The following is a 22,633-nucleotide window of genomic DNA, read 5'->3' on the forward strand; positions in this document are numbered from 1 at the left end:
CCTACTACCATCTGTATCAAAATTACTACATTGGAAAGAAAATATAACTAAGAAAAACACTAGGCCATTCTTAGAAGTAAATATATTCTGCATATATGATCAGACTAACAATTTTATGAATGCTAATTGATGTGGTTAGTCAAGCAAATTTTTATTAGTTTCTGTTTAAGATGAAAAACTTAAAATTATCCTAGATAAGTTTAAAAATTCATAATTAGACTATCAGTTCTCCTCTTCTAGTAGAACTCATAGTACTGAAAATTGGTTTAGCCCTGGTTTTGGCACCTGCCTGCCTACGTAATTTGTATTTTCATAAGAATTAGAGTAGCCTTTAGCTAAAATTACATTATAAATACTTATAAGACTTATTTTTCAAATAAACATTTTCAGTTGAAAGAAGCACAAAAACCAGTGTGTGAGTATATAGAACTGCATTTCTGTTCCATTGGGGATTTATTGCTAATTAACATGAGAGAGGGAAGTACAATTAAATTAATTCAAATTTCCAGGCTGTCTGTGGGCCCGGTAGAGTTAAATCTAACATTTATATGATGAGAAAAACATGAAGTCATTTAAGAATTCTCTGAAGATAGAATGCTAAAGACATTGAATGACAAGAACTTTAGCTTAAATCTACTTTGATTTTTTTTCCCCTTTACCAGAAATATCTGAGACTATATTCCAGATATGAATCCAAGAAGGCCTTTTTTTCTTGATTAAAGTAAGCACAAATACCAGTGAATTCAAACTATAGCCCCTGCCAGGAGAATATGTCATCACTGGTCAACTTAATTAATGTTTTAGAAAGAAGTTTATCTCCCTTTCCACTAGTTCATGAACATGTTGAAGAAAGGGATCAGGTGCTGTATTGTTGGATCTCAATTTTTTTAAAAGTAGGTAGCTAAGAAGTGACCCTCATTGATTTGCTCAGTATATTATCCTACCATGCAAGTTTCAAACCCAGTCCCTTAAAAATTCCGGTTTATCTCTCAGGAAAAAATAATTTGTGATTATTATAAAAATGATAAGTTACAATAAAGAGGTGGTAAAGTATGCCTGGTGATATTAAGTTTAATAAAAATGTGCTTGACTTACCAAAGAAGAAATTTTTCTCTCAATTGAAAACCAGTAATATTCAACCATGCTTGTTACACAGCAGAAGTAGTAATTGATTTTAAACCACTTTGTACTGAAAGCTGGAATTCTTTTTTCTTATTGTTAGAAAGAAAATTTTACTTTATGTCACCCCTAAACGTGTCTCTAGAAATTCTTGGGAAAAGATATTGGTCCTTTTATTTATGAAACTGTTGAAAATATAAACATATATTTATCCCTTTTACAGAAATCCAGTTGTGTTTTTAGGAGACTAATTAGGTAAAAATCTTCCATAGAGATGGCTGTATGTAACTCACTGAGTTAGTCCTTATACTTCAGACGTTTTCCTTTATGATGCCATTTGGTTTCAGTTCTTGTGGTATTTAGTGCTGGAACTATCTAAATATTTCCTCCCTTAGGCTTGGAATTACCATAAAAACTCCAGTAGTAGATTGTACTTTATGGCAAAATTTGCTATTTTTATGTAATATTAAAATAGTGAAAACATTGAGATATTTATCAAATCTGTCATTTGGTTAAGTATTCTTAGATATTGGGAAATTCTTAAATTAGACTACTGTTTCACAGATTTATTTAAATTTTTTAATATATTTTTCTTTGGGGTTATGTTTGTTTTCATTTTGATTAGAGAAGGAACAAGGAAAGTGGGAAGACCTAAAGTTCAGAAACTAAAATTTTGCCGTTTAGGTTAAAGATATGCTTTTTATCTGAGTGTATACATAAGATCAGTATTTATGGTAAATAATGGATCCAAAATGATCAGAAAAATCAATGGGAAATCAATTTTAGGAAATTTCTTTAACTTCTAACACTTACCTACTACTATTACCTGAATGAGTACAATTATTTTAAAAAAATTTTATTTACTCTTTTAAACAGCCTCTTTTTTACTAAATGCTGATCCCACAAAATTCAAAAGTAGTTGGAAACTGTTGTTTCTATGTATTACTGTGTGTGGAACTTGCATAGGTTAATCAGCAATAACTAGAAAATAAATTCTTATAATAATTATCTGGTTTTTCTTTCTTAGTTTTTGAATGTTGAGCCTTAAATGTGCATGTTTTAAAAATTATTGGCCCAGAGGTTTAATTACAGATTTTAAAGATAGGTTTTGACTTGGTTGGGGTTTTCTTTTTTTCCAGTGACTTAGATTTTTTTTTTCAAGTTTTAGGTACTCTTATAAAATTTTTATTGTTTAATACAAAATGTAGTTATATAAAATATCAGATAAATTAAGTGGATGTTCCTGAACATAATATCACATTTTTATTTTAAAATTATGATGGTAGGGTAAGTTAGCCAAGTGATTTTGTTTTGTTTTGTTATTTTGGTAAGTTGATAAAAATTGTGCTGAAGTTGATTTCTATTATTAGCATAAACTTTTCACATATTGGAGGGTCCATGTTAGCATGTATTGAAGTGTTTAATAATGTTTACCATATTGGAACTTAAGGAGAACTGCTGTTCAAGCCATCTTGACAGAAGAGCCAACAGAATCCCAAACATATTTCTGTGTTAGAGCATGTTCAGAAAAATGGATATGCTTCTCCATCTTTCTTCTTTCCAAATTAAGTGAAGCTGTTCCCAGAATGTTTGAGAGTTTAGGCTAATTTGGTTTTCGTAGGCCCTGGAATTATGAGACTCCTAGAATATTTCTCTCAGAATTATTTATGCAATCTTAAACTGCTGGGTAAGGAAAAGTGATCTAAACCTGCATTGTTCAATACAGTAACCACTACTCGCATGTGGCTATTTAAATTAATTAAAATAATATTAAAAATTCAGTTCCTCAGTTGTATTATCCACATTTCAAGTGTTTGACTACTGTATTGTTCAGCACAGGTATAGAACATTTCCATCATCATGGAAACCTCTGTTGGACAGTGCTCATCTAAAGCATTCCTCTAATTTCTGTGGAAGGGTATCTCAATTAAGATATACAGCTATTTTCACATACTAAAAAAATTCCCAACTCATCTCCCCATGATTTGGGACATTTAAAAATATCAACCACCACACACGCTATGAGATGCAGTTTTAGAAAGCATGGGGAATGACATCGTCTTATAACTCATCACTGGATCTGACAAGATAAAAAGAAAAACTATCTTTGGCAAAAGCTTCTCCTTCTTTGCATCTTTTCTCAATAACTATCAGAAAAATCAGTATGCCTCCCTGCCTCGTAGAGATGTTTTCAATATTAATTACAGGAAGGATACATTGAAATCAAGAGCACAGCGCACAGCTCCAGCCTCTGGAGCTAAACAGAGACTGGTCTGCCCTGCGTTTGGGCTTATCCATATGACTAAACTGAATCATCCAAGCTGGATAAAAGAAATCTGTTTTTGCTAACTTGACTCCAATTGGTTACATGAGCTAAAACATTCCAAGGATAATTGTGTAATCACTGTAAAGAGTACTTGTAAATATTCATCCTTGAAGTACTCTATCGCTCTTAAAAAGTAAGTTTGCGTGGATGGGATGAGGACATTAAACATACTATTAATGTTGATTTGTTCTTTTCAACCAGATTTAACAGTGAAAGGAAGGTATCTGCTAGATTTTCGTTATATTTGTTCAAGTTGGAATAAGTGTTATAGTTCTGTTCACCAGACACTCAAAAATTTCTCTCATCGCCATTCCTGGAGGAGAAAATATAAGTGCTTGGGAAAGAAGAAAGACAGTCCCATGATAGCTACTGTGAGCCTGAAATGGAGGCTAGAATTCTAAGAAAAATTTCTAAATATCTACCACATTTTAATAGAACATCTTAAATTACTTAATTGTACCCTTTTTCTATTTCTCTTTAAAATAGTTTGACTCTTGGTAGATTTTAATCATCTTAAAGCATACATATTCCTTTCTGATTTTAAGATTGTTGTGATACAAAATCATCCTTAAGATTTAAACGTATGATTAGATCATTAACTAGAAAAAAACTGGCATCTATGTGCAGGTGATCAGATGACATAAGCAGTCTGGTTTTAATTTGTGGCCAGTACTGATTGTAACTAAAAGAGACTTGCTCTTTTTGTGGAATTGGCTGACTATTTCCCTACATCTGGAGTTAATAAAGGCTTTGAGACCACATCAGTTGCTCTTTGCCACAAGAACTCTTTGATCTGAAAAATCAAGACTGGCACAACTGCTGCTTCATAACATTGCATCTGTGTTTTTGCAAGCTATGGTGAAGATACCAAAAGGAAAGTTATTTGGCCTGGGTTAGAAATGCTGTTAGATGGGCCTCTTCGAGAACCATGTTTTTCAAAATTTTTTTATTATGATAAAAACTATGAACTTGTTACTAAATAAACAATAAACTTACAGTAGTTTTGAGTTTTTACCATTTTCATTTATAAGATCTATCTTTTAAAAGTCCATTTTTTTCACAGTCTGTTTATAAAGACTAACATGAACAACACCTTTCCTCCAAAATGAGCACCATTTTCTCCATACAGCTTCAAAATTTTTACATAAGAGTAGGCAAGTCTCTTCTGCTTTGTGTGGTTTATCTTGGTCTTCTTGCTTTCTGTCCATTGATTCACCATTATCTGATCAACATATTCTTTATTTGACAGCAGTTTGTAAATCAGTAAAGTCAGGTTTATCCCTTTATTTGCTTTTGTAATTGCAAACATTTAAAAATTTTTTAAATTATATCATGTATGGAATATAGTGAATTGAATGAGAATAAGGGTAAAGAAATATAAATTGACAAATTATGTATAAATTTAAACTGACAAATTAGGTAGATTTTTTTTGTGTGAAATGACATCAAAACAAGTTTTCATAATTATCAGTGAGAGGTTTACATACTGTTTCAATCTATAACCTGGATAGATTTAGAGAATTTTATATTACATACTTTCAGACCAGCGATAGTGTATATAGTAAATAAGTATTTGTGACAAAAAGTATGTGTTCTAATGCTTCTAAATTTTATTTTCTAAATTTTATTCTCATTTGTATTTTTCTTTTTGGCCAGGGAAGATTTGCCCTGAGCTAACATCTGTGCCAATCTTCCTCTATTTTGTATGTGGGTCACCACCACAGCGTGGGCCTTACAAGTGGTGTAGGTCCGCACCCGGGGAACCAACCCCACTGAAGTGGAGTGTGCCAAAGTTAACCACTAGGCCACGAGGCCAGACCTCATTTGTATTTTCTTGCTATGTGTGTGGATTTACTCGATTTTTCATTGTTTGTGATTTCAGCCTAGTTTGGGAAAATCTACATATAAAGGGGACAGAGGACATCTAGCTGTGGCTAAATTTAGACACTGAAACTTGATTAAAAGAAAAAAGTGCAAAATTCCTTTTCTGAAAACTTTTTCCTGCCTAGCAACCTATATAATACATTCCAAACATATTTGTATATGCTGAATTATTTCATTCTAACACTATCTTTATGTAATAGCTCTAAACTAGAAAAATATGTTTAATATGTATAATGAAAAAAACATCTGCCATATTTCCCTATCTAGTATCCTTCTGGATCATTGTTAGGAATGTATCTTGTCCAGACTTCTTAAGTATCACAGGTGTGTGTTTTTACCTCTGGGATGTGAAAGGTAGGAAACTAACCTGAATGCCAGTCCATTAAAAAGACACACCTGTGCTAGTATTAGCATGACTAGCAAGAGTAAAAATGGACTTTTTAACCTTTTATTTAGGATGAATTGTATATGTAAGTAGGATCACATCAGACAAAAGCTGTAAGAAACAGCAGTTGAGGACTGAATGGGGGCAGTATATAGCAGTATAACTGCTTCTATAAGAATGATAGAAAGATAATACTATTAGCCAATACTTACTGAGTGCTGATTGTGCTCAACGTTTTATATGTAATATCTCATCTCCTCTTTGTATTAACCCCCTGATGCAAGTATTGTTAGCACCATCTTACAAAATGACGAAATTGTGTCTCAGAACGTTAGATAATTTGTCAGAAGTCTTTACAGTTAGTTAATGCCTCAGAGAAAGAATAAAAGAATATAAATGATAGAATATGTAAATAAAAAATTTGGCTCTTATTTTAATCTTGGTATGTGCTTCTTCAACTTTTTTGTTGGTGCATAAAACTATATGTTCAGGGTAAAAATATCAAACTCTGTGGAGGGTCATAAAGTAGTAAACATCCTCCTTCCCGATTCTAAGTCCAGAGGTATAACCATTAAGTTACTGGTGTGTAATTCCAGAAATTTCTTTTTGCTTATACAAAAAATATGTGTATGATTTTTTACACGTTCCCATAATTTTAATAAGAGTAGTTACTCTCTTCCACTTAAGTGAACACTTAGACTTTTTATTTTGGAGTGAAATTTAATGGATGTACCCTTATCAAACTACATAAAAGAAATGTTTCATACACTGCTCATAATAGGATGCCTTTTCATTCTTCCTGATTCCTGGTTTGCTTTTACATTTACAGACCATGCATCACCTTAAATATTATTTCTTTGGTTTCCTTCTTGGTTTCAGTAGTCATCATGAGAATAGATTGATCATGTTTTGATTTAGTTTTCCAGAGAAATGACATTGTTGACCATTTGCCGATTCAAAATGTTCATACTTTGCTTATCTGAAGCACAAGTTTACCAAAGGAAATTAATATTGCTCCAACAAATTAAATGAGATTTTTCTTAAAGCTGTGCCAGACTTCAAAGTTTACTTAAAATTACAGAATTAAAACCCCTTGCCAGAATTTGGTTTTAATTTTGCTAAGGAAGTTTCTGAACAACTGTGTTGTGACTTTCATGGTTATCTTTTAATAGTAAAAGATAGTAACATTTAATCTAACTTATTTTGATCTTGATAAATCTTGTAACAGTGAAAAGAATAAATTTTAGGGACCCAAATTTTATTTTATGCTACATTCAAAAGACATTTGTTTCCACCATTACATTTTGAATCATGAGCCTACATGGATTTGTGTTTTGTAAGCACAGTCAACATTTATGACTTTCCTCAACCAGCTGGTGTAATTATCACACAAAGATGCATTTTAGGGATATTTAGAGTAGTATTTTTCTCTAGTAATCAGCTAAAAACAAACATCTAGATAGTAACCAAGTTAGACATTATTTATGTGGATTTAGGCAGTTTCTTTGGATTTGTGGTAGGTCTTTATAGATATTAGATAGATGTTTTTAGACTCTTTATGAAATGTGGAACTCGTTTTACATAAGTGATATAATAGTCATTTACATTTTAATTAAATTTCCTGTTTAATTTTAAGGTATATGCACCATCCCCAAATTCAGATGATTTCAACCGTGAATCTCCTAGTTATCCATCTCCCAAGCCACCAACCAGTATGTTTGCTAGCACTTTCTTTATGCAAGGTAAGTACTGCCAAATAGTTGTCAAATACTATAGCAGTTATCTATTGTATATTAGCTAATGTTTTAAAGTTGTGAGAAAAAGAATACTTATATAGGAATTCAGACATTATTTATGTATTTTTGGCTGAGGTAAATTAAAATTTAGTTTTAAAGTTTTCTGGTGCTATTTATTGCTGACTGCAACGTAGTTGGATTATCCAGCAAACCATTGGAGTGCCCATCTAGAATTGATTGAATTTATAAAGAACTTCAATTGAGAAAAATGAGTGGAGCTGCTCTTTCTCGTTTTAGAATTTAAATGTATGAAAGCCATTAACACTGGTTTCTTGTTTAAATTACAGATTCATATCATCTCTAGAATTACCAATGTAAATAAAGTGAATATCATAGAGCAGAATAAGACTTGTTAACAGAGAAAAAGGGTTGCATTTTCTTTAATTCATGTCTAGCAAATCATTTTTATTTGGTCTCCTGTGGTTTTGAACTATAGGAAGGATATACTATGGGAGCAATAAATTATATTTAATGTAATTTATATTTAACATAAATGGTACCTTGACTTTACATTGGTGTGTGAAGTCATTGCTAACATTTCATTTGAAGGCCAACTGTAATATAGTCATTATCAATTACTAAGATTTACTATTAGAGAAACTTCTTTAGTCCACAGTTTCAGAATGTTTGGTATAATGTACATTGCTTATTATAGATTAAGAACTTTTTTGGTATATTTATGGGTATACCACTTAACTAAAAATTAAACCCAACCTATCCCCAGATTTGGAATTTTATTATCTTCCTTGATATGAATTTAGATCATCTGAGGATTTTTATAATGACCTATCTGCTACAGTTTGGATTACTTTTTTTCTGTCTGACTGTAAAGCTTTATTCCTTCTTTTAAAATAGTAATTTTACAGTTTGGAAGGAAGAAAACCAGATAGAAGACTAAGTTAGAAAGGGAGGGAAAAAATATCTGGAGGGTACCCTTTGAAAAGCATCATCAAAATAAAAGAAAAAATACTAGCTAAGGAAAATTTTGTATTTCTCTTTTTGTCTTAGATGGGACCCACAATTCTTCTGACCTTTGGAGTTCATCAAATGGGATGAGCCAGCCTGGTTTTGGTGGAATTCTGGGGACCTCCACTTCTCACATGTCTCAATCCAGTAGTTATGGCAGCCTTCATTCACATGACCGCTTGGTAGGCTGTAACACATGACTAGGGTGCAGCAACACTTTGTCCTCACTTGTGTTACTTTTTGGATTACAAGTTTAAGATTTGATTCTGCCAAAACTTCTGAAGTTTGAAATATTTCTGGGCTTACTGCATTTAGCATGCCTTTTTACAAAGTAAATGATAATAGTAGCACTCTTCAGCTGCTAATTAGTGGTGTTCTTTTTGGTCTGTTACAACAGTTGTCCAGTTATATGTGCATATTATTCAGAAAACATATTTAATAGATCATCTCTCTTTCCTACTTTCTCCAGAGTTATCCTCCACACTCAGTTTCACCAACAGACATAAACACAAGTCTTCCACCAATGTCCAGCTTCCATCGCGGCAGTACCAGCAGTTCGCCTTATGTTGCTGCCTCACACACTCCTCCCATCAATGGATCAGATAGCATTCTAGGTGAGCTTTTTAGGTTGGCAAAACTCTCTAAAACCTAATTTGAGAATTTTCAGTGAACCCCATATCTTTCAATGTATTTTTAGTATTGAGTTTAAAAGTGAAAGAAAGGAAGAAAAGAGACTTTTTGATTTTCATTAATGTAGAAACTGGTAAGGAACCCAGCTTTACCTTAGCTTATTAAGTACAACACATGTAGAATATTTGCTGGTTTCTTGTGACATGTGAGATAACAATAGAGAACATTCTTGAAATAATGGCAGAGTGCTAAAAAAGCATGCCTGCCTGCTAAAATTCTTGATTTGTTTTCCTACTTGAAATATTCAGGAACCAGAGGGAATGCTGCTGGAAGCTCACAGACAGGTGATGCACTTGGAAAGGCTTTGGCATCTGTAAGTATTGATTTTACATATTTTGCTGAATGAATTTCACACTGCTGAATGCAGTGATTAGATTTTGTGGGCAATAGTATCGTAGTTAAAGGGTGTAGTTATAATAGAATCAACTTCATTACTCATTTGGGGCTATTCTTGGTTTGTATTGATTCGTGCTGCCCTTAAAATAGCTCATGAGAACACCTTCCCACCCCATTCCCACAAGAGCTATCCTTCTGACTTCAATTTAAATATCTGTCTTTGTCTTAACAGAACAGATGTGGGTAGAAGGAAGAGAAATTTGGGCATTTTTAAATCTAAAGCACAAATTACTGAGATTACTAGTTAAACCTGTTAGTTTTAAATACATACTTAATGAGTTGCCCATTAAAATAAGTCAAGTGGAACCAAGAAAGGCAACTCAGTTATTCTGATCCAGAGAAGGAAGTGCCTTTATAAGGAATTTTTCCAAGACGGAAAGTATTTTACATATTTTTTTAAAAGGAAAAAATAATCAGCTGCCAACTGATTCAGTCAAGGAGAAGGAAATGAGAGCCTTCCTCCAAAAAAGCCAGGTTGATTGAAGACCTCATGCTAAGATGAGTAAAACTGATTTGAAGGAATCCCATAGTATTTTCTTGAGTAGCTAGTTTACATCACATCAGAACATTAATGACAAAGCAGTGATTTGCTTTGGTAAAAGCAGTGATCGTATTTTAATATCTGATCCTTAAAATGTTAAACTAAAATCCCTTCTTTTTGAGTTTTTTTGGGAGAGCATTTACCAGTAATCCACAAAGATTCTAAATCTAATTATTTAAAAGAGGCACTTCTGCTTTGTACATTCTGAAGTTTCTCCTTAGGCTTTTTCTTTCTTTCTTTTTTCCTGCTGAGTGTTATGCCTCTCAGAATTCCCACCGAGTTGTCTTACATTTTCTATAAAGTGAAGTTAACTCTGTCAAACACATTTGCTGCTGTTCATGAGGGAGGCAGACCACTTAATGTGTGAGTAGTAGGAAGCAACTGTTGAATATTTAGGGAGATAAACCTCTTTGTATATGGTTTCTGTGAATAAACCTTTCTCTGCAGCCAACTACAAGTTTCTTAAGAAATAAGCCAAGTCAAATTCATCTACCACAGAGTAGAGCCCCACACAAAATAGAGCTCAGTAAATGTGGAATTCAGTCTTGCAACATCTGACAAAAATAATGATGATAATAAAAAAACCCACAAAAATATCAGCTATAATTTGAATGTTTCCTGGGTGCTAGGCACTATACTAAGCATTTACATGCTTTGTTTCATTTAATCCTCAAGAAAACCCTTTGAGGTTGGCATTATTATCCCTACATTACAGATGAGGAACTTAGGTTTAAAAGGTTAAGTAACTTCAGCTCAGAAAGATTAAGTCGCATGCCCTAGGGATCACCAAGCTAGGAAGGGTAAAGCTCGTATATATTAGATGAGAACTCTGATCTGACAAGCTTCACTACTCTGTACTTCCAGAAAGAACAATGCTGCAGTGACTGTTGTTTTATAGGGTGTTGATGAGGATTAAAGGGAGTTGTCCCACTCTTCTGGACTCATTCCTATCTGATGAAAACTACCTACTTCAGAAGAGAATTATTCTATAATATTAAATCTGAGTGCCTCCTAGGTATTTGATTGGCTTGCCATATTTCTTCTGCTGATTCTGAAAGAATCCAGTAGCAGATATTTCACGTGGAGGAAGACAAATAACATTTGAGCTTTCGATACTAGGCAGCTTTTAAAAATATAACCTGCGTTTTCAGGGGCTTTTTTCTCAAAAGTTTTTTGTTTATTGTATTTAAGGAAAATTTCTATAAGGGAACCTTGGAAGATAGGCAGGCAAGAATTTGTGATGTTCTCAGTGGTCCTTCAAGCTCTTTTTCAGTTACCCTTCAAGTCCGTGATTATTTTCCCATATTATGACCAGCATACTAGCCAAACCAGTTGACATTTGGAAAAGAAAATCCGAATTCACTGTGAGTGCAAGCCAGGGAAGAATGTTTAATGTAGTTAGTGGGTGGGCTTTGGTTGTCATGGAAACTGACATCCTATGTTGTTACTAGGCAGGAGCAGCCAGGTCATTTCATAAATCATTTCTGTCATAGCTGACGGTGATGCATTCCATCTGCTCCATCACTGCATGCCATAGTCTGCACACTTCAAATCCCTTTCTTCAATCCATCTGCTGCTCCCCTCCCCACTGGACACCTTCTGCAAATACATTCTTTCTCTGACTCCCATTACAGACTCACATTCACTTTAGCGCTCTCAGAATGTCTGAAAAACAAAAACATTACATTGGGGATAGGAAGGATTAGAAGAAATGAGGAGAAGGAATGTTACGAGGATTACATTTGAGAGTCTGACATGCATATCAGAATTTTTATGTTAGGTACTACAGATCTTTGGAAATGGTGACCATGAATATTTTGAAAATTTAAGTTCTTTAGAATGTGTGACATTTTTAATCTAGCATCTACTTTTAGATGGAGAAACACCACCATGCTGTTGTCCGAGTTATTTGTAGCTCCTCTAATGTCTGATACATGTCTTAGAAGGTCTTTCATGTGTGAAACATCAGAGGGTACAACCTTTGTTCTTCAGTTTAGGTATTAAAGAGCACACAGAATACTGTGTGATTAAACATGTAAGGCTAGATAATACATTTGCAAAGGTTCCTTTATTTTAGATTTAAGCCTGGATAATTGTGGTCTTAATCTCAGGATAGCCAGAAAGAGAATTGTACATGAAAGTATTTACACAAAGTTCCCAAAGCCCTATGGATTATGCATTAGTTTAGATAATAAACTAGGGTAAGATAGAAGGAAGGGAAAATCTGGGTATTCGTGCCATTTCTAATGTGTTTCACTGAACATTTGCCAGACAATAACCCTTTAAGATTGTGCCCATGGAGAGTTATGTAGAGGAAGAAACATCTGGTTTATTTCAGTGCCTAATACCATATCAAAACACTTGGTCTTTAATTTAGAGGAGATCAAACAAGAGGACTGTTTAACTTTGTTGATTATATCAGACTTCTTTGTGATAATTTATGTTTTGGTTTCTACCTCAGAGCAAAGGAAAGAGAGAGAGTGTGTGTGTAGGGGTGGGTGTGTGTTTTAATCTGGATAGTTAAAGGGTCAGTAGTCTCTAACAAAAGCAAAGAAAATTCAGGGAAGTTGACGTTTAAAAGTAATTCATGAAATAAGTTTCTTTGTTCCTTAGACTCAATAACATTAGCATAATAAAGATTAACTGAAATGTGCACTGTAGTGTTTAAAAAATTGGGCTCACAGTTCCAGTGTTGGGGTTGGGAGCTCTCCATTGTTTCTTTTTTGTCTGAGGCTCTTTTCATTAGCCTCTGGCTTATTGGCACCCTGCTGATTGGAATGGACCATGACTGATAGGAGGAGGAGCCTCATTTGTTGCAGTAAAATGAGGCATATTACCGTTTAAGCCTGGCAGAAGGTGTTGGGAGTTATTCATCATTGGTCATTTAACAGTACGAGGACCATGGCCTGCATGCAGAATGAGTTCTTACTTTGTGTTTATGCTCTAGATTCTAAATCATTCCTATCCCCATTTTTTAAGTGACTAACTTTTTATTTTCTTTCAAACATCAACGTAGGAGTGCTTTAAGGTCAGAAAGTACAAAAAGTAATGTATTCCTGATTTAGAATGCTCTTTGTCAAATAAGCCTTATGTTTAGAATTTCTTAAAGTAGCACAACAATTTCTGTAGAATACGTATAATTTGCATGTGATTTAGTAATAGAATAAACATGAGGTGAAATTTAATGAAATGATCTGTGATCTAAAAAGCTGTATTCTGTTTTTTTAATGTTGTCTTGCTCCTCCTCTCCCCACATACACATTCTTTTTATGAAAGTAAAAGGAACAAGAAAAATATCCTGTAATTTGCCAGGCTATATGTCAGTTGAGGAAACGTATTAATAACAATTCTGTCTGTCATCACTTTAATTAAGGGCAAAGTAGAACCAGGGAATGTGATGGATGCATGGAGAAAATGGCTTTCATTATGGAGCAGCAAGTGGAGAAGCTGCTTTTGAAAAAACACCAGAAATTATATGTTTTTATACTTCATACATTTTTGGTACTGCTTCTCCTGTTTTCAAAGTGATTTTTAAAAGCTCACACCTATTTTATATATAGCATCAGAGCATTTTGCTAAGTCATAGCAAGGTGTAGTGATAGATAACTGGAAAGTATAACCTCTCCCTTCTTTGAGATTAAAGAAGTTCTCACCAGTTCTTGACATGCTTAGGGGTTGTTTAACTGTAATGACAGAGTTATCAGAAAAAATAAGGGTTGATAGTCTACTTAGACCCTCAAAAGCCCATACCTCCCTAACAACATGATATGGGCAGCAACACTATTCTCAGAAATAGTGGAACCGAACCATATTGTTGTTCTTCAAGCTTATACTATAAAACTGATGTGTAAATGAATTCATCTTTATAATAAAATCTTTTTCCCCACTTTGGTATTTCTGTTACTGAACCCCATAACATAAATACTAAGATAAGTACTGCCATTTACTGCATTCTGCTTTTTATGAAAAAGTATTGTAGCAAATTTCAAGTGCAATTTAATTGCTCACATTTTAAAATATTGAGCACCTACTCGTACAAGACAGTGACAGACAATGATGGATTCAGTGTTAAATGATGTAAGTCCCTGCCTTCAGAGATCTTCCAGTCAAGGAGAGAAGATAAGACGGTAATACAAAAAATGATAATGTAGAGCATAGTGTGAAGTAAAAGACCAAAGAGAAGTACAGATTATTCTAAGAGTATAAGGGAGGTGGAAATGAGTGTAAATGGGGAGGTGACGTTTGAGCTGAACTTTGATGTGGTGTAGAATTCTGTCAGGGAGAAGTTAAGATACAGGCATTTTGAAAGGACAAGCTATGTTCAGAAAATGAAAAGAACATTTTGGATAATAGGGTACATAATGTTATAAGTAGGTTATAAGGTAGAAAGATACTATTGTGATCAGATCATAAAAGACGTCACATGTCATTCTGTTTTATTTAGTAGGCAACAGGAAGCACTGATGGGATTTGACTGCTCAAACTGGTTGAGGACAATAGCTCAGGCAATTATGTGTGGGATGAAAGGAGCAGGGAGTAACTAGAAATGTAAAGACTTAAATAGTTGAGCCAAAGTTTTAGTAAAGGTTTAAAGTCTTGTCTTGGCAGTGAGAATGATGTGTGCCTATCACAGAAACATAATAGAGAATTGTGGGTGTTGTGTCTTTGGTGGGAAGGGTGAGGGACAGAGGAAAGGAGAGGGGAGAGAGAGTGGTTTTGGTGACCATGAGAATGGTGGTGCTGAGATAGAGGAAATAGAAGAGTAGAGATGGGAAGAGTAGGAAGCTTGGGCCAGTGATGTAAAGTTTGGGTTTGGACATACTGAGCTTGAGACGAAAGAAGAGTATGCCCAGATGGAGAAGTCCAGCAACCAGTATGAGGATAGAGATGTCAACTTAGGAGGCATTCACAGGATGTCATAGTTGATCCTTTATGAAGTATGGTATTACCAAGAGATAAAACACAGATAAAGAGAAAACTGAGACTAGAGCTCTAGGGAAACCTACATTAAGGGAACTAAGAGTAAAACAGAGATGGAGCCTAGGTAAATACATCCAGGGATTTAAAAGAAATACTCAAATGGTAACTTCTCACAAAGATGATATTCATTCATTCTTTCAACAAGTATATGTTTACTAGCACTGCTGTAGAATCTGAAGCTACTGCAGATTCTGTGTAATTCAGATTTTTGTCTGAATAAGACAAAGTTCTTGCTCTTCTGGAACATACATTTTACTAGGGGAAAGGGTAAGAGACAGATAATAAACAAGTAAACAAATTTAGACAATTAGGGATTAATGTAAGCAGTATGAAGAAAACAAAGGCTGGAGGGTGTGACAGAGAGGGAATGCTATTTCTCCAATGCTTTCATGCTGTTAATCCTTACAAGAAAATCAAAAATCAGCGAGTTGGTCTAGTTTATGATAATCAGAGTTTTGCATAGAACTGAAACTTTGTTCATTCCTCATCCACCCACCATCAATGTTATCAACACTTCCCTCACCACTTATTGTAGTCAAGACATATTTCATAAAAGTTAGCATCAGTTCATAAAAGGTTTAATTATTTGAATCTTAAACATGAGAAATAGTGATTTACAAGAGTAAAGGGATATGTTGAGATATGTTTTTGCTGAAGTTTGGTGACGTTACTTAATTTACTTATATGATTGAAATAAATCACTATATGTATACAGACCACTAGGAACCAAAATGTGACCTTTAGCTAATTTTCACTTGTCCCTGAATTTTTTAAATGGTTAACAACTTTAAGACCAACAATATTGATCTTGTAACATACTACCTCCCTATTACTAAGTCCTCCCATAAAGTCTTTTGAAGTCTTCTTGTTAGCTTTGCTTTTCCAAAATGGCTTTCTGACTTGAATGTACAATTTCTAGATCGGGCTATTTGGAGGCAGTTCATGTTTAAAGGCATTTACAATTACAATTTAGTAACATCATACAAATTGGTGTATTTTATTTGAGGTAGATATAGCCATTTGTAGTCAAAGGGGAATAGACTTTCTGGCTGCTTGCAGTTGAATTAGTGCTATCTTCTTTTTAAAAAATGAAAGCTGTTAACGTTTGATGATTATGACTTGTGAAATTTTGTTTTACATGAGTTTGTCCCAGTGTCTGGCTTTTTGGCATATTATGCTGTCTTTAAAACCAATGCTGAGACCCCTTATATGCCATAATTTGGGACTCTTTAAATTCGTTAGAGCTCTAAGCTTACCCAGAGCAAGATTATTTCTATTGGATGACTCTTTGCATCCAAAAGTAGTTTTCCTTTTTAAAATATTTGACCACAATTCATGCACATAAGTTCATTTGTCTGCTCTAAGTTAAGTGCTGAGATGTGAAGATGATTTATTATGCCCATTATAGGAATAGGATTTTCCTAGAGAAGTCCTATTAAGGAGACTTTTTAAAATATTTAGTAGTTAAATAGGTAAACAGGAATGAATCTCTGTCACTATTTTTTTTTTAGCAATATGTAATAAAGTATTGCAACAAAACTTTTAGCCAAAATACCAAAATTTATGTATGTTATTCTCTTTAACGTAGACCCCTTAGGGAAGATCAAGTCCACAAGTCATTTTGGGAACATTTTTTGAAGGACTCAGGGTTTGCTTGTTTGTTTTTTACTTTCCTCAAGGGTGGCAAAATATCCTTTGAGAGCAAGTTTGACAACACTCACACATCATTTGGAGCTAAATTTGGCAAAAATGTAGTTGATCAAACAGAGAACTTTTTAAATGAGAAATAAGGGGTAACTATTTAAAAAAATTATTTTCTGTGTCTGGCTTTTAAAACTTTTTAAGGACTGCTCTCTTCAAAAAATAAGTTAATAGTTTCCTGAGATAATTATTTTTAATGGATATCACTTTTTTTAGATGGTATGTTCTAGAAAGATTGCTCATCAGATTTGTTAACTTTATAGTCACTTCTGTTTTTTGTTGTAACAGTTAGAAACTTAAATTATTTTCATCTAGGATAATAAAGAAATAGATATGATCTATTTTATTCTTTTCATATTAGAATATATATAATAACGTTTAATCCTAGTTTTAAAACTGAGTCTTCTGGGCCGGCCGGTGGCTTGGCGGTTAAGTGCGCGCGCTCCGCTAATGGCGGCCCGGGGTTGGATCCCGGGCGCACACCGGCGCACCGCTTCTCCGGCCATGCTGAGGCCGCGTCCCACATACAGCAACTAGAAGGATGTGCAGCTATGACGTACAACTATTTACTGGGGCTTTGGGGGGAAAATAAATAAATAAAATTAAAAAAAAATAAAACTGAGTCTTCTGTGTGTATACACACACACACACACACACACACACACCCCTTTATGTAATGGAATATTACATAATATTATAGCCTCTATGTAATGGAATAGTCCTAAAATTGATGAAATAGTTTTTCACTCTGAGTCTTAGGGGTGGCAACTTGGATTATAAAAATATCTCCATGCGAATGGATTTATATTTTTGCTGTTGTCACATATTTATATATGTACACCTTTTGTTTTCTGGTTAGATTTATTCTCCTGACCATACCAGCAGTAGTTTTCCATCAAATCCATCAACACCAGTTGGATCACCCTCACCTCTCACAGGTAGGCTTTTGTTTTATCTAACTATTTAATAACATGTTTGTGGCTACTTGGAAATATTTGAAGTTTGTTTTTCAATAAAATCCAGTAAAAATTCATGATAAAAATCATTTAGATTTTGAGAAAGCATGTAAACAGAGCCTTCCTCTTGAGTTCATTTTGTTGATTATTGAAATATTTGCTAGTTTTTAATTATTTGTTCATATCTTCTCTGATTCTTAAAATAATTTGTGATAATTTATAAGAATAATTGTTATAACAGGAAAAAGGTAAGGCTGAGCAGTTAGGATAAAGGTAAAATATAGAGAAGGAGATGAATCAAAATTTTTGATAAGATAGCATAGAAAATAAAACCTATTTAGAAGTACATATAACTTCTTTTTTATTCTCTGCATTTTCCATGTACCAGTGTAAGACTCAAAGGTGAATAACTGTTTCTGCTAGATAGTTTGTCTTTATTTTTAGGTCCACTAAGTTATTATTTCATATATATATAAATTCTTGGGGATAATGTAGTTTTTTTGCTAAGGAAGAGAACTTGCTATGAATGTGGATGAATATTGTTAGTGGAGTTAAATAAGTGATTCAGATTGCTTTACTTTTTCCTGTTTTTTCACGTTAGCTTTAACAAGTTCCAGATACTATCCTACAGTACAAATTTGTTGAGATACAATTGTTATTATTGTAAATAGGAATTTTTTATATTTATTAGGGATAAATAAAATTACAGGAAAATGCTTAGTGTCTGTAGGCTATTGTTTTAAAACTTGAACTATGTTTTTCTGAGCAGTGTTTGGAGAAGAACCATGCTGACTAAGAAATAGTAGTTCTGAGGAAAAGACATTAGGCAGCTGAGTAAAAATTGCCATATTCTTCCAACAGTTGACCTCAGAAATGATTCTCTTTTCCTGATCAAGCCATTAGTTAAGTCCATGTGGCTTTGTTGTTGTTGTTAAGCCTTTTTGCATTGTTCAAGGTTGCTGAAAATAAGGGCTCTAGTATATCAGGGCTCTGGCCGTCACCTGTGCTTTGTGTCTTAGCCTTGTGACTCTGCTAAGAAGCATTCCAGTGTGGAGATGATGAACTGCTGGCAGCTGCTTTCAGCTATTAGTGGGTTCTGCCACTTTCTCAGACACTGTGGCTTCAGCTGTCTAGTAAAAGTTGAGCAGCTGTTCCCCACATAGACAGGACTATGAAAGACCCATTGACTTAAAGTTGTTGTTTAACAGAGAGCTGAAATTACAGGAAGAATGATGTAACTTTAACCCTACGCACCCTCTTGGCACAGTTTTACTGAAATTATCAGTGTCATTTTGCCACAACTTACTTCAGTTTCTCATCTGTGGTATCTCTATCAGCCTTTGCTATGTGTTCCCACTGCCTCTCCTCCTCTGCCCAGTAAGATAGCTATAAAAGTGTTCTCTGGTTTTCATTAACACTGGGTGAGAAGGCAGACAGCAGAGGAGCTCAGCATCTATGAAGGGACATCAGTAAAGTAGAGAATCAGAGACTTAGACATTTTTCAAAAAATAATGGTCCAAAGTAAAATCTCAAATTTCCTCCTCCATCTTTATTTGGTGTTTAATGGGTGATATCCTCTTTTCCCCTTTAACTCAGCTGATTAATGAAAACCTGTGGCCTGTTGAATTGTGTAATGAAGGTGTTAATAGACTTCTTTTTCAATTCCACAGTCATAATCAAAGAAAAATACTTTCATATACTCCCACTGAAATGGCAAATCAAAGACTGATTTTACACAGGTGCATCTCTCTCCCGTCTCCTGTACCTAGAGTTTTCTTCTTATCGTCACATACACACGCACCCCAAATTGGCAGAGCAGAGATGGAAAGGGAGGAGGAAAAAAAGAAAGCACTATGTGATAAAGTATTCACAGCTGAAGGAAAAATAGCAAACCAGAGCTCCTATATAGTATGTGGAAATTATTTTGTACCTTGTTTGGCAGTGGCCTATATATCTAGAGTAAAAAATCCTACCCACTGTGTACTCTCTACACTTACCCCATTCTTTATGCCTGAGAGTCAGTCAGACTGGGCACAGACCTTGTGAGGATAGATACACAGGTACAGAGTCACATAGGGAGCTTCTAAGGCAATCATCATTCCTATTTAAATCCCACTTATTTTCCTTGGAAACTTTTCATGCCAAGCACATACATTTCTACCTAGAGAATGCTTAGGAGGAAGCTTCTGAGATGATGATATTGTATCAGTTAGGATGCTTTAGGCTGAAAGGAAGAGAGACTTTTGTCTTGACTGGCTTAAATAATAAGGGGATTGGTTACCTTGTATGACAAAAAGCCCATGGCAGGGCAAGTTCCTGGATCATATGTCAGGGCTCTTGCTCTGCATCTTTGCAATTCTTCCTCAGGCTCTTGGCAAGACCGTAGTTCGAGGTACCACATGTGGACATAACAATGTCTAATAGAAGAAAAAGGACCATCCCAAAGATGGGATGGTCTTTCCCAAAGACCTTCTTTGGGGGGTCTTTCCCATCTTTCCTCAAAGATGAAGAAAAAGGACAATCCCAAAAGGGGATTACAAGCCAGAAGCTTCTTCAACAAATTTCCTCTCGTGACTCATCAGCCAGCACTGGGCCTAACACAGTTGCTCAGAACAGAAATGGGACCACCGTGTTTATCTTAGACATTAGGATTTAGCCCAAGAGCTAAGAATAGAATTACTGTTTCCTGGTTCACACTAGGAGAGGACAGACAGCCCCCTGCCCCCAACAACAACAAAATCAGGGCTCCGGTATAAAGGTAAAAGAGAAGAATGGCTGTGTCTATTAGAGTTGTCATTTGCGAAAAGATACAAGTATTTGAATTAAGAGAATGTGTTTACTAAGGGAACTTGGAAAGCAGACAAGTAAAACCATGTTTTGCCTTTCTTTACCTCCTTCTGAAATATAAATGAATAAAAGTTTAATAATTGCAGTACTCAGTGACAATCTTCAGAACATCCACAATAAAAATAGGGAGGAAGAGAGGAAAGAGAGGAGTCTTCAGTTTTGGCTAATCAATGAAATATTTGTTTTTATCATCTGTCACTGTGCCTGGTGTTAAAGCAGTTACCTGACTTCAGCAAGTTTTCAGTTTAGTTGAAAAACTAAGAGATAAATACATGAAAATGGAACCATTAAAACTCACTCTAGGGCCGGCCCGGTGGCGCAAGCGGTTAAGTGAACGTGCTCCGCTGCGGCGGCTGGGGTTCGCAGGGTCAGATCCCGGGTGCGCACCGACGCACTGCTTGTCAAGCCGTGCTGTCGTGCGTCCCATATAAAGTGGAGGAAGATGGGCATGGATGTTAGCCCAGGGCCAGTCTTCCTCAGCAAAGAAAGGAGGATTGGGAGATATTAGTTCAGGGCCGATCTTCCTCACAAGAAAAAAAAATTTTCACTCTAAACTAGAGTACTCTGGATAGACTTTATGAAGAGAGTAGGATTTTAAGAGGAGAGAGAGCTTTCTGGGTATAACAGATCCAGGTGTAAGAAAGTGTGTGACCTGTTCATCCAGAGGCATTGAGATGACTAATTATGAACTCTTCACATATGGAAGTGTGAAGCACTGAGATGGAGAAGTTGGCTGGGGCCAGACTGTGGAAAGCAAAGCACTCAGTGCTACATTAAGGAGTATCCAAACTTTGCCGTGCATGGGGGATCTCATGAAAGTTTGAGATTACAAAGGAGACAACTAACAAAACAAGAATTTCTCTCAGCCACATAAAATGTTGTTATCTATTCCCTAAATTTACTAACCAGTTTTATTAGGTGAAGGACTTACGAAGTCCCACTCAGAGTGAGAGCAGATCAGAAACACTGGATGAATTTTAGATTTAGTGATCAAAAAAAAGCCTTTCTGGATTTTCTAGCCAAATAATTCGATTCTCTTATCCTAATCACCCAGTTAGCTTGTTTTCTGGAAATGGTCTTATTGACCATTTTATTATCAAGTATGTTTATTATAATCCTTCTTGAATAAGAGCTAGCTTTTTGGGGTGGTCACTAAAAAGCTCAGGGTAGGGGCCCGCCCGGTGGCGCAAGTGGTTAAGTGCGCGCGTACCCACGCACCGCTTGGCAAGCCATGCTGTGGCAGCGTCCCATATAAAGTGGAGGAAGATGGGCATGGGTGTTAGCCCAGGGCCAGTCTTCCTCAGCGAAAAGAGGAGGATTGGCAGATGTTAGCACAGAGCTGATCTTCCTCACAAAAGGAAAAAAAAAAGCTCAGGGCAATTACAGAAATTGTTACCTACATAAATAGTTGAAAGCTTATGCTTATCTAATAGAAATATAAGCCCAAAACCTCTATATATGCCTACATCAGGTATCAGATGACAGGGAGAGAAAGGGAGAGATATTTGTATTCTCTAGGAAACCTCTGAAGTTTCCAGCCTTTGCACTTTTGTTTTTCCATATTTGTGTAATAGTGCTATAGCTGATGACTACAAGCTAGAGATAGAAATGCCAATATGATTCTAAATTTAATCTACATATTTTATTCATGCACTAGTTTTACAAAAAGATGAAGATGCATGTCTGTCTACTCTCAGAGTTATGCTAGCATTATGGTCTGTGTCCAAAATTCAAATTCTATTTACAACCCCAAAGGTCTCACCGATAGCTAATAAGCCATCTGTGGGCCAAAATTGCAAAAATCTACGTACGTTATTTCTTTATTGATTACACGATAGATCTACCATTAGGAAGAGATAATAATAAGGCTTATGAAGTGAGTGCTTTCATATCTTTTACCTCATTGATTGGCCTTGTAAGGCAGATTGAAACAAAAATAAAAACTGGGTGTGCCTATGTTATAGTCAGGGCTCACAGAATAAATTGGCAATACAGATCAACCAGAATGCAGGTCCACTAATTCCTAGTATTCACTAAACTTCCGTG

General features: G+C 35.1%; 1 protein-coding gene across 19 annotated transcripts in view; it reads left to right on the plus strand.

Moving 5' to 3' along the window:
• The window catches only part of TCF12 (transcription factor 12), a 362,989-nt gene that overhangs the window by 310,782 nt on the left and 29,574 nt on the right, over positions 1-22,633 (plus strand). For all 19 annotated transcript variants that reach the window (XM_058541659.1, XM_058541657.1, XM_058541661.1 and 16 more), the window contains 5 exons: positions 7,351-7,456; positions 8,519-8,658; positions 8,946-9,090; positions 9,415-9,479; positions 17,644-17,722. In XM_058541659.1, coding sequence (XP_058397642.1) covers positions 7,351-7,456; positions 8,519-8,658; positions 8,946-9,090; positions 9,415-9,479; positions 17,644-17,722 — 535 coding nt within the window. The remainder of the gene's footprint in view (positions 1-7,350; positions 7,457-8,518; positions 8,659-8,945; positions 9,091-9,414; positions 9,480-17,643; positions 17,723-22,633) is intronic.

Source organism: Diceros bicornis, chromosome 5 (assembly GCF_020826845.1).
Source record: "Diceros bicornis minor isolate mBicDic1 chromosome 5, mDicBic1.mat.cur, whole genome shotgun sequence".
NCBI classification, from domain to species: domain Eukaryota; kingdom Metazoa; phylum Chordata; class Mammalia; order Perissodactyla; family Rhinocerotidae; genus Diceros; species Diceros bicornis.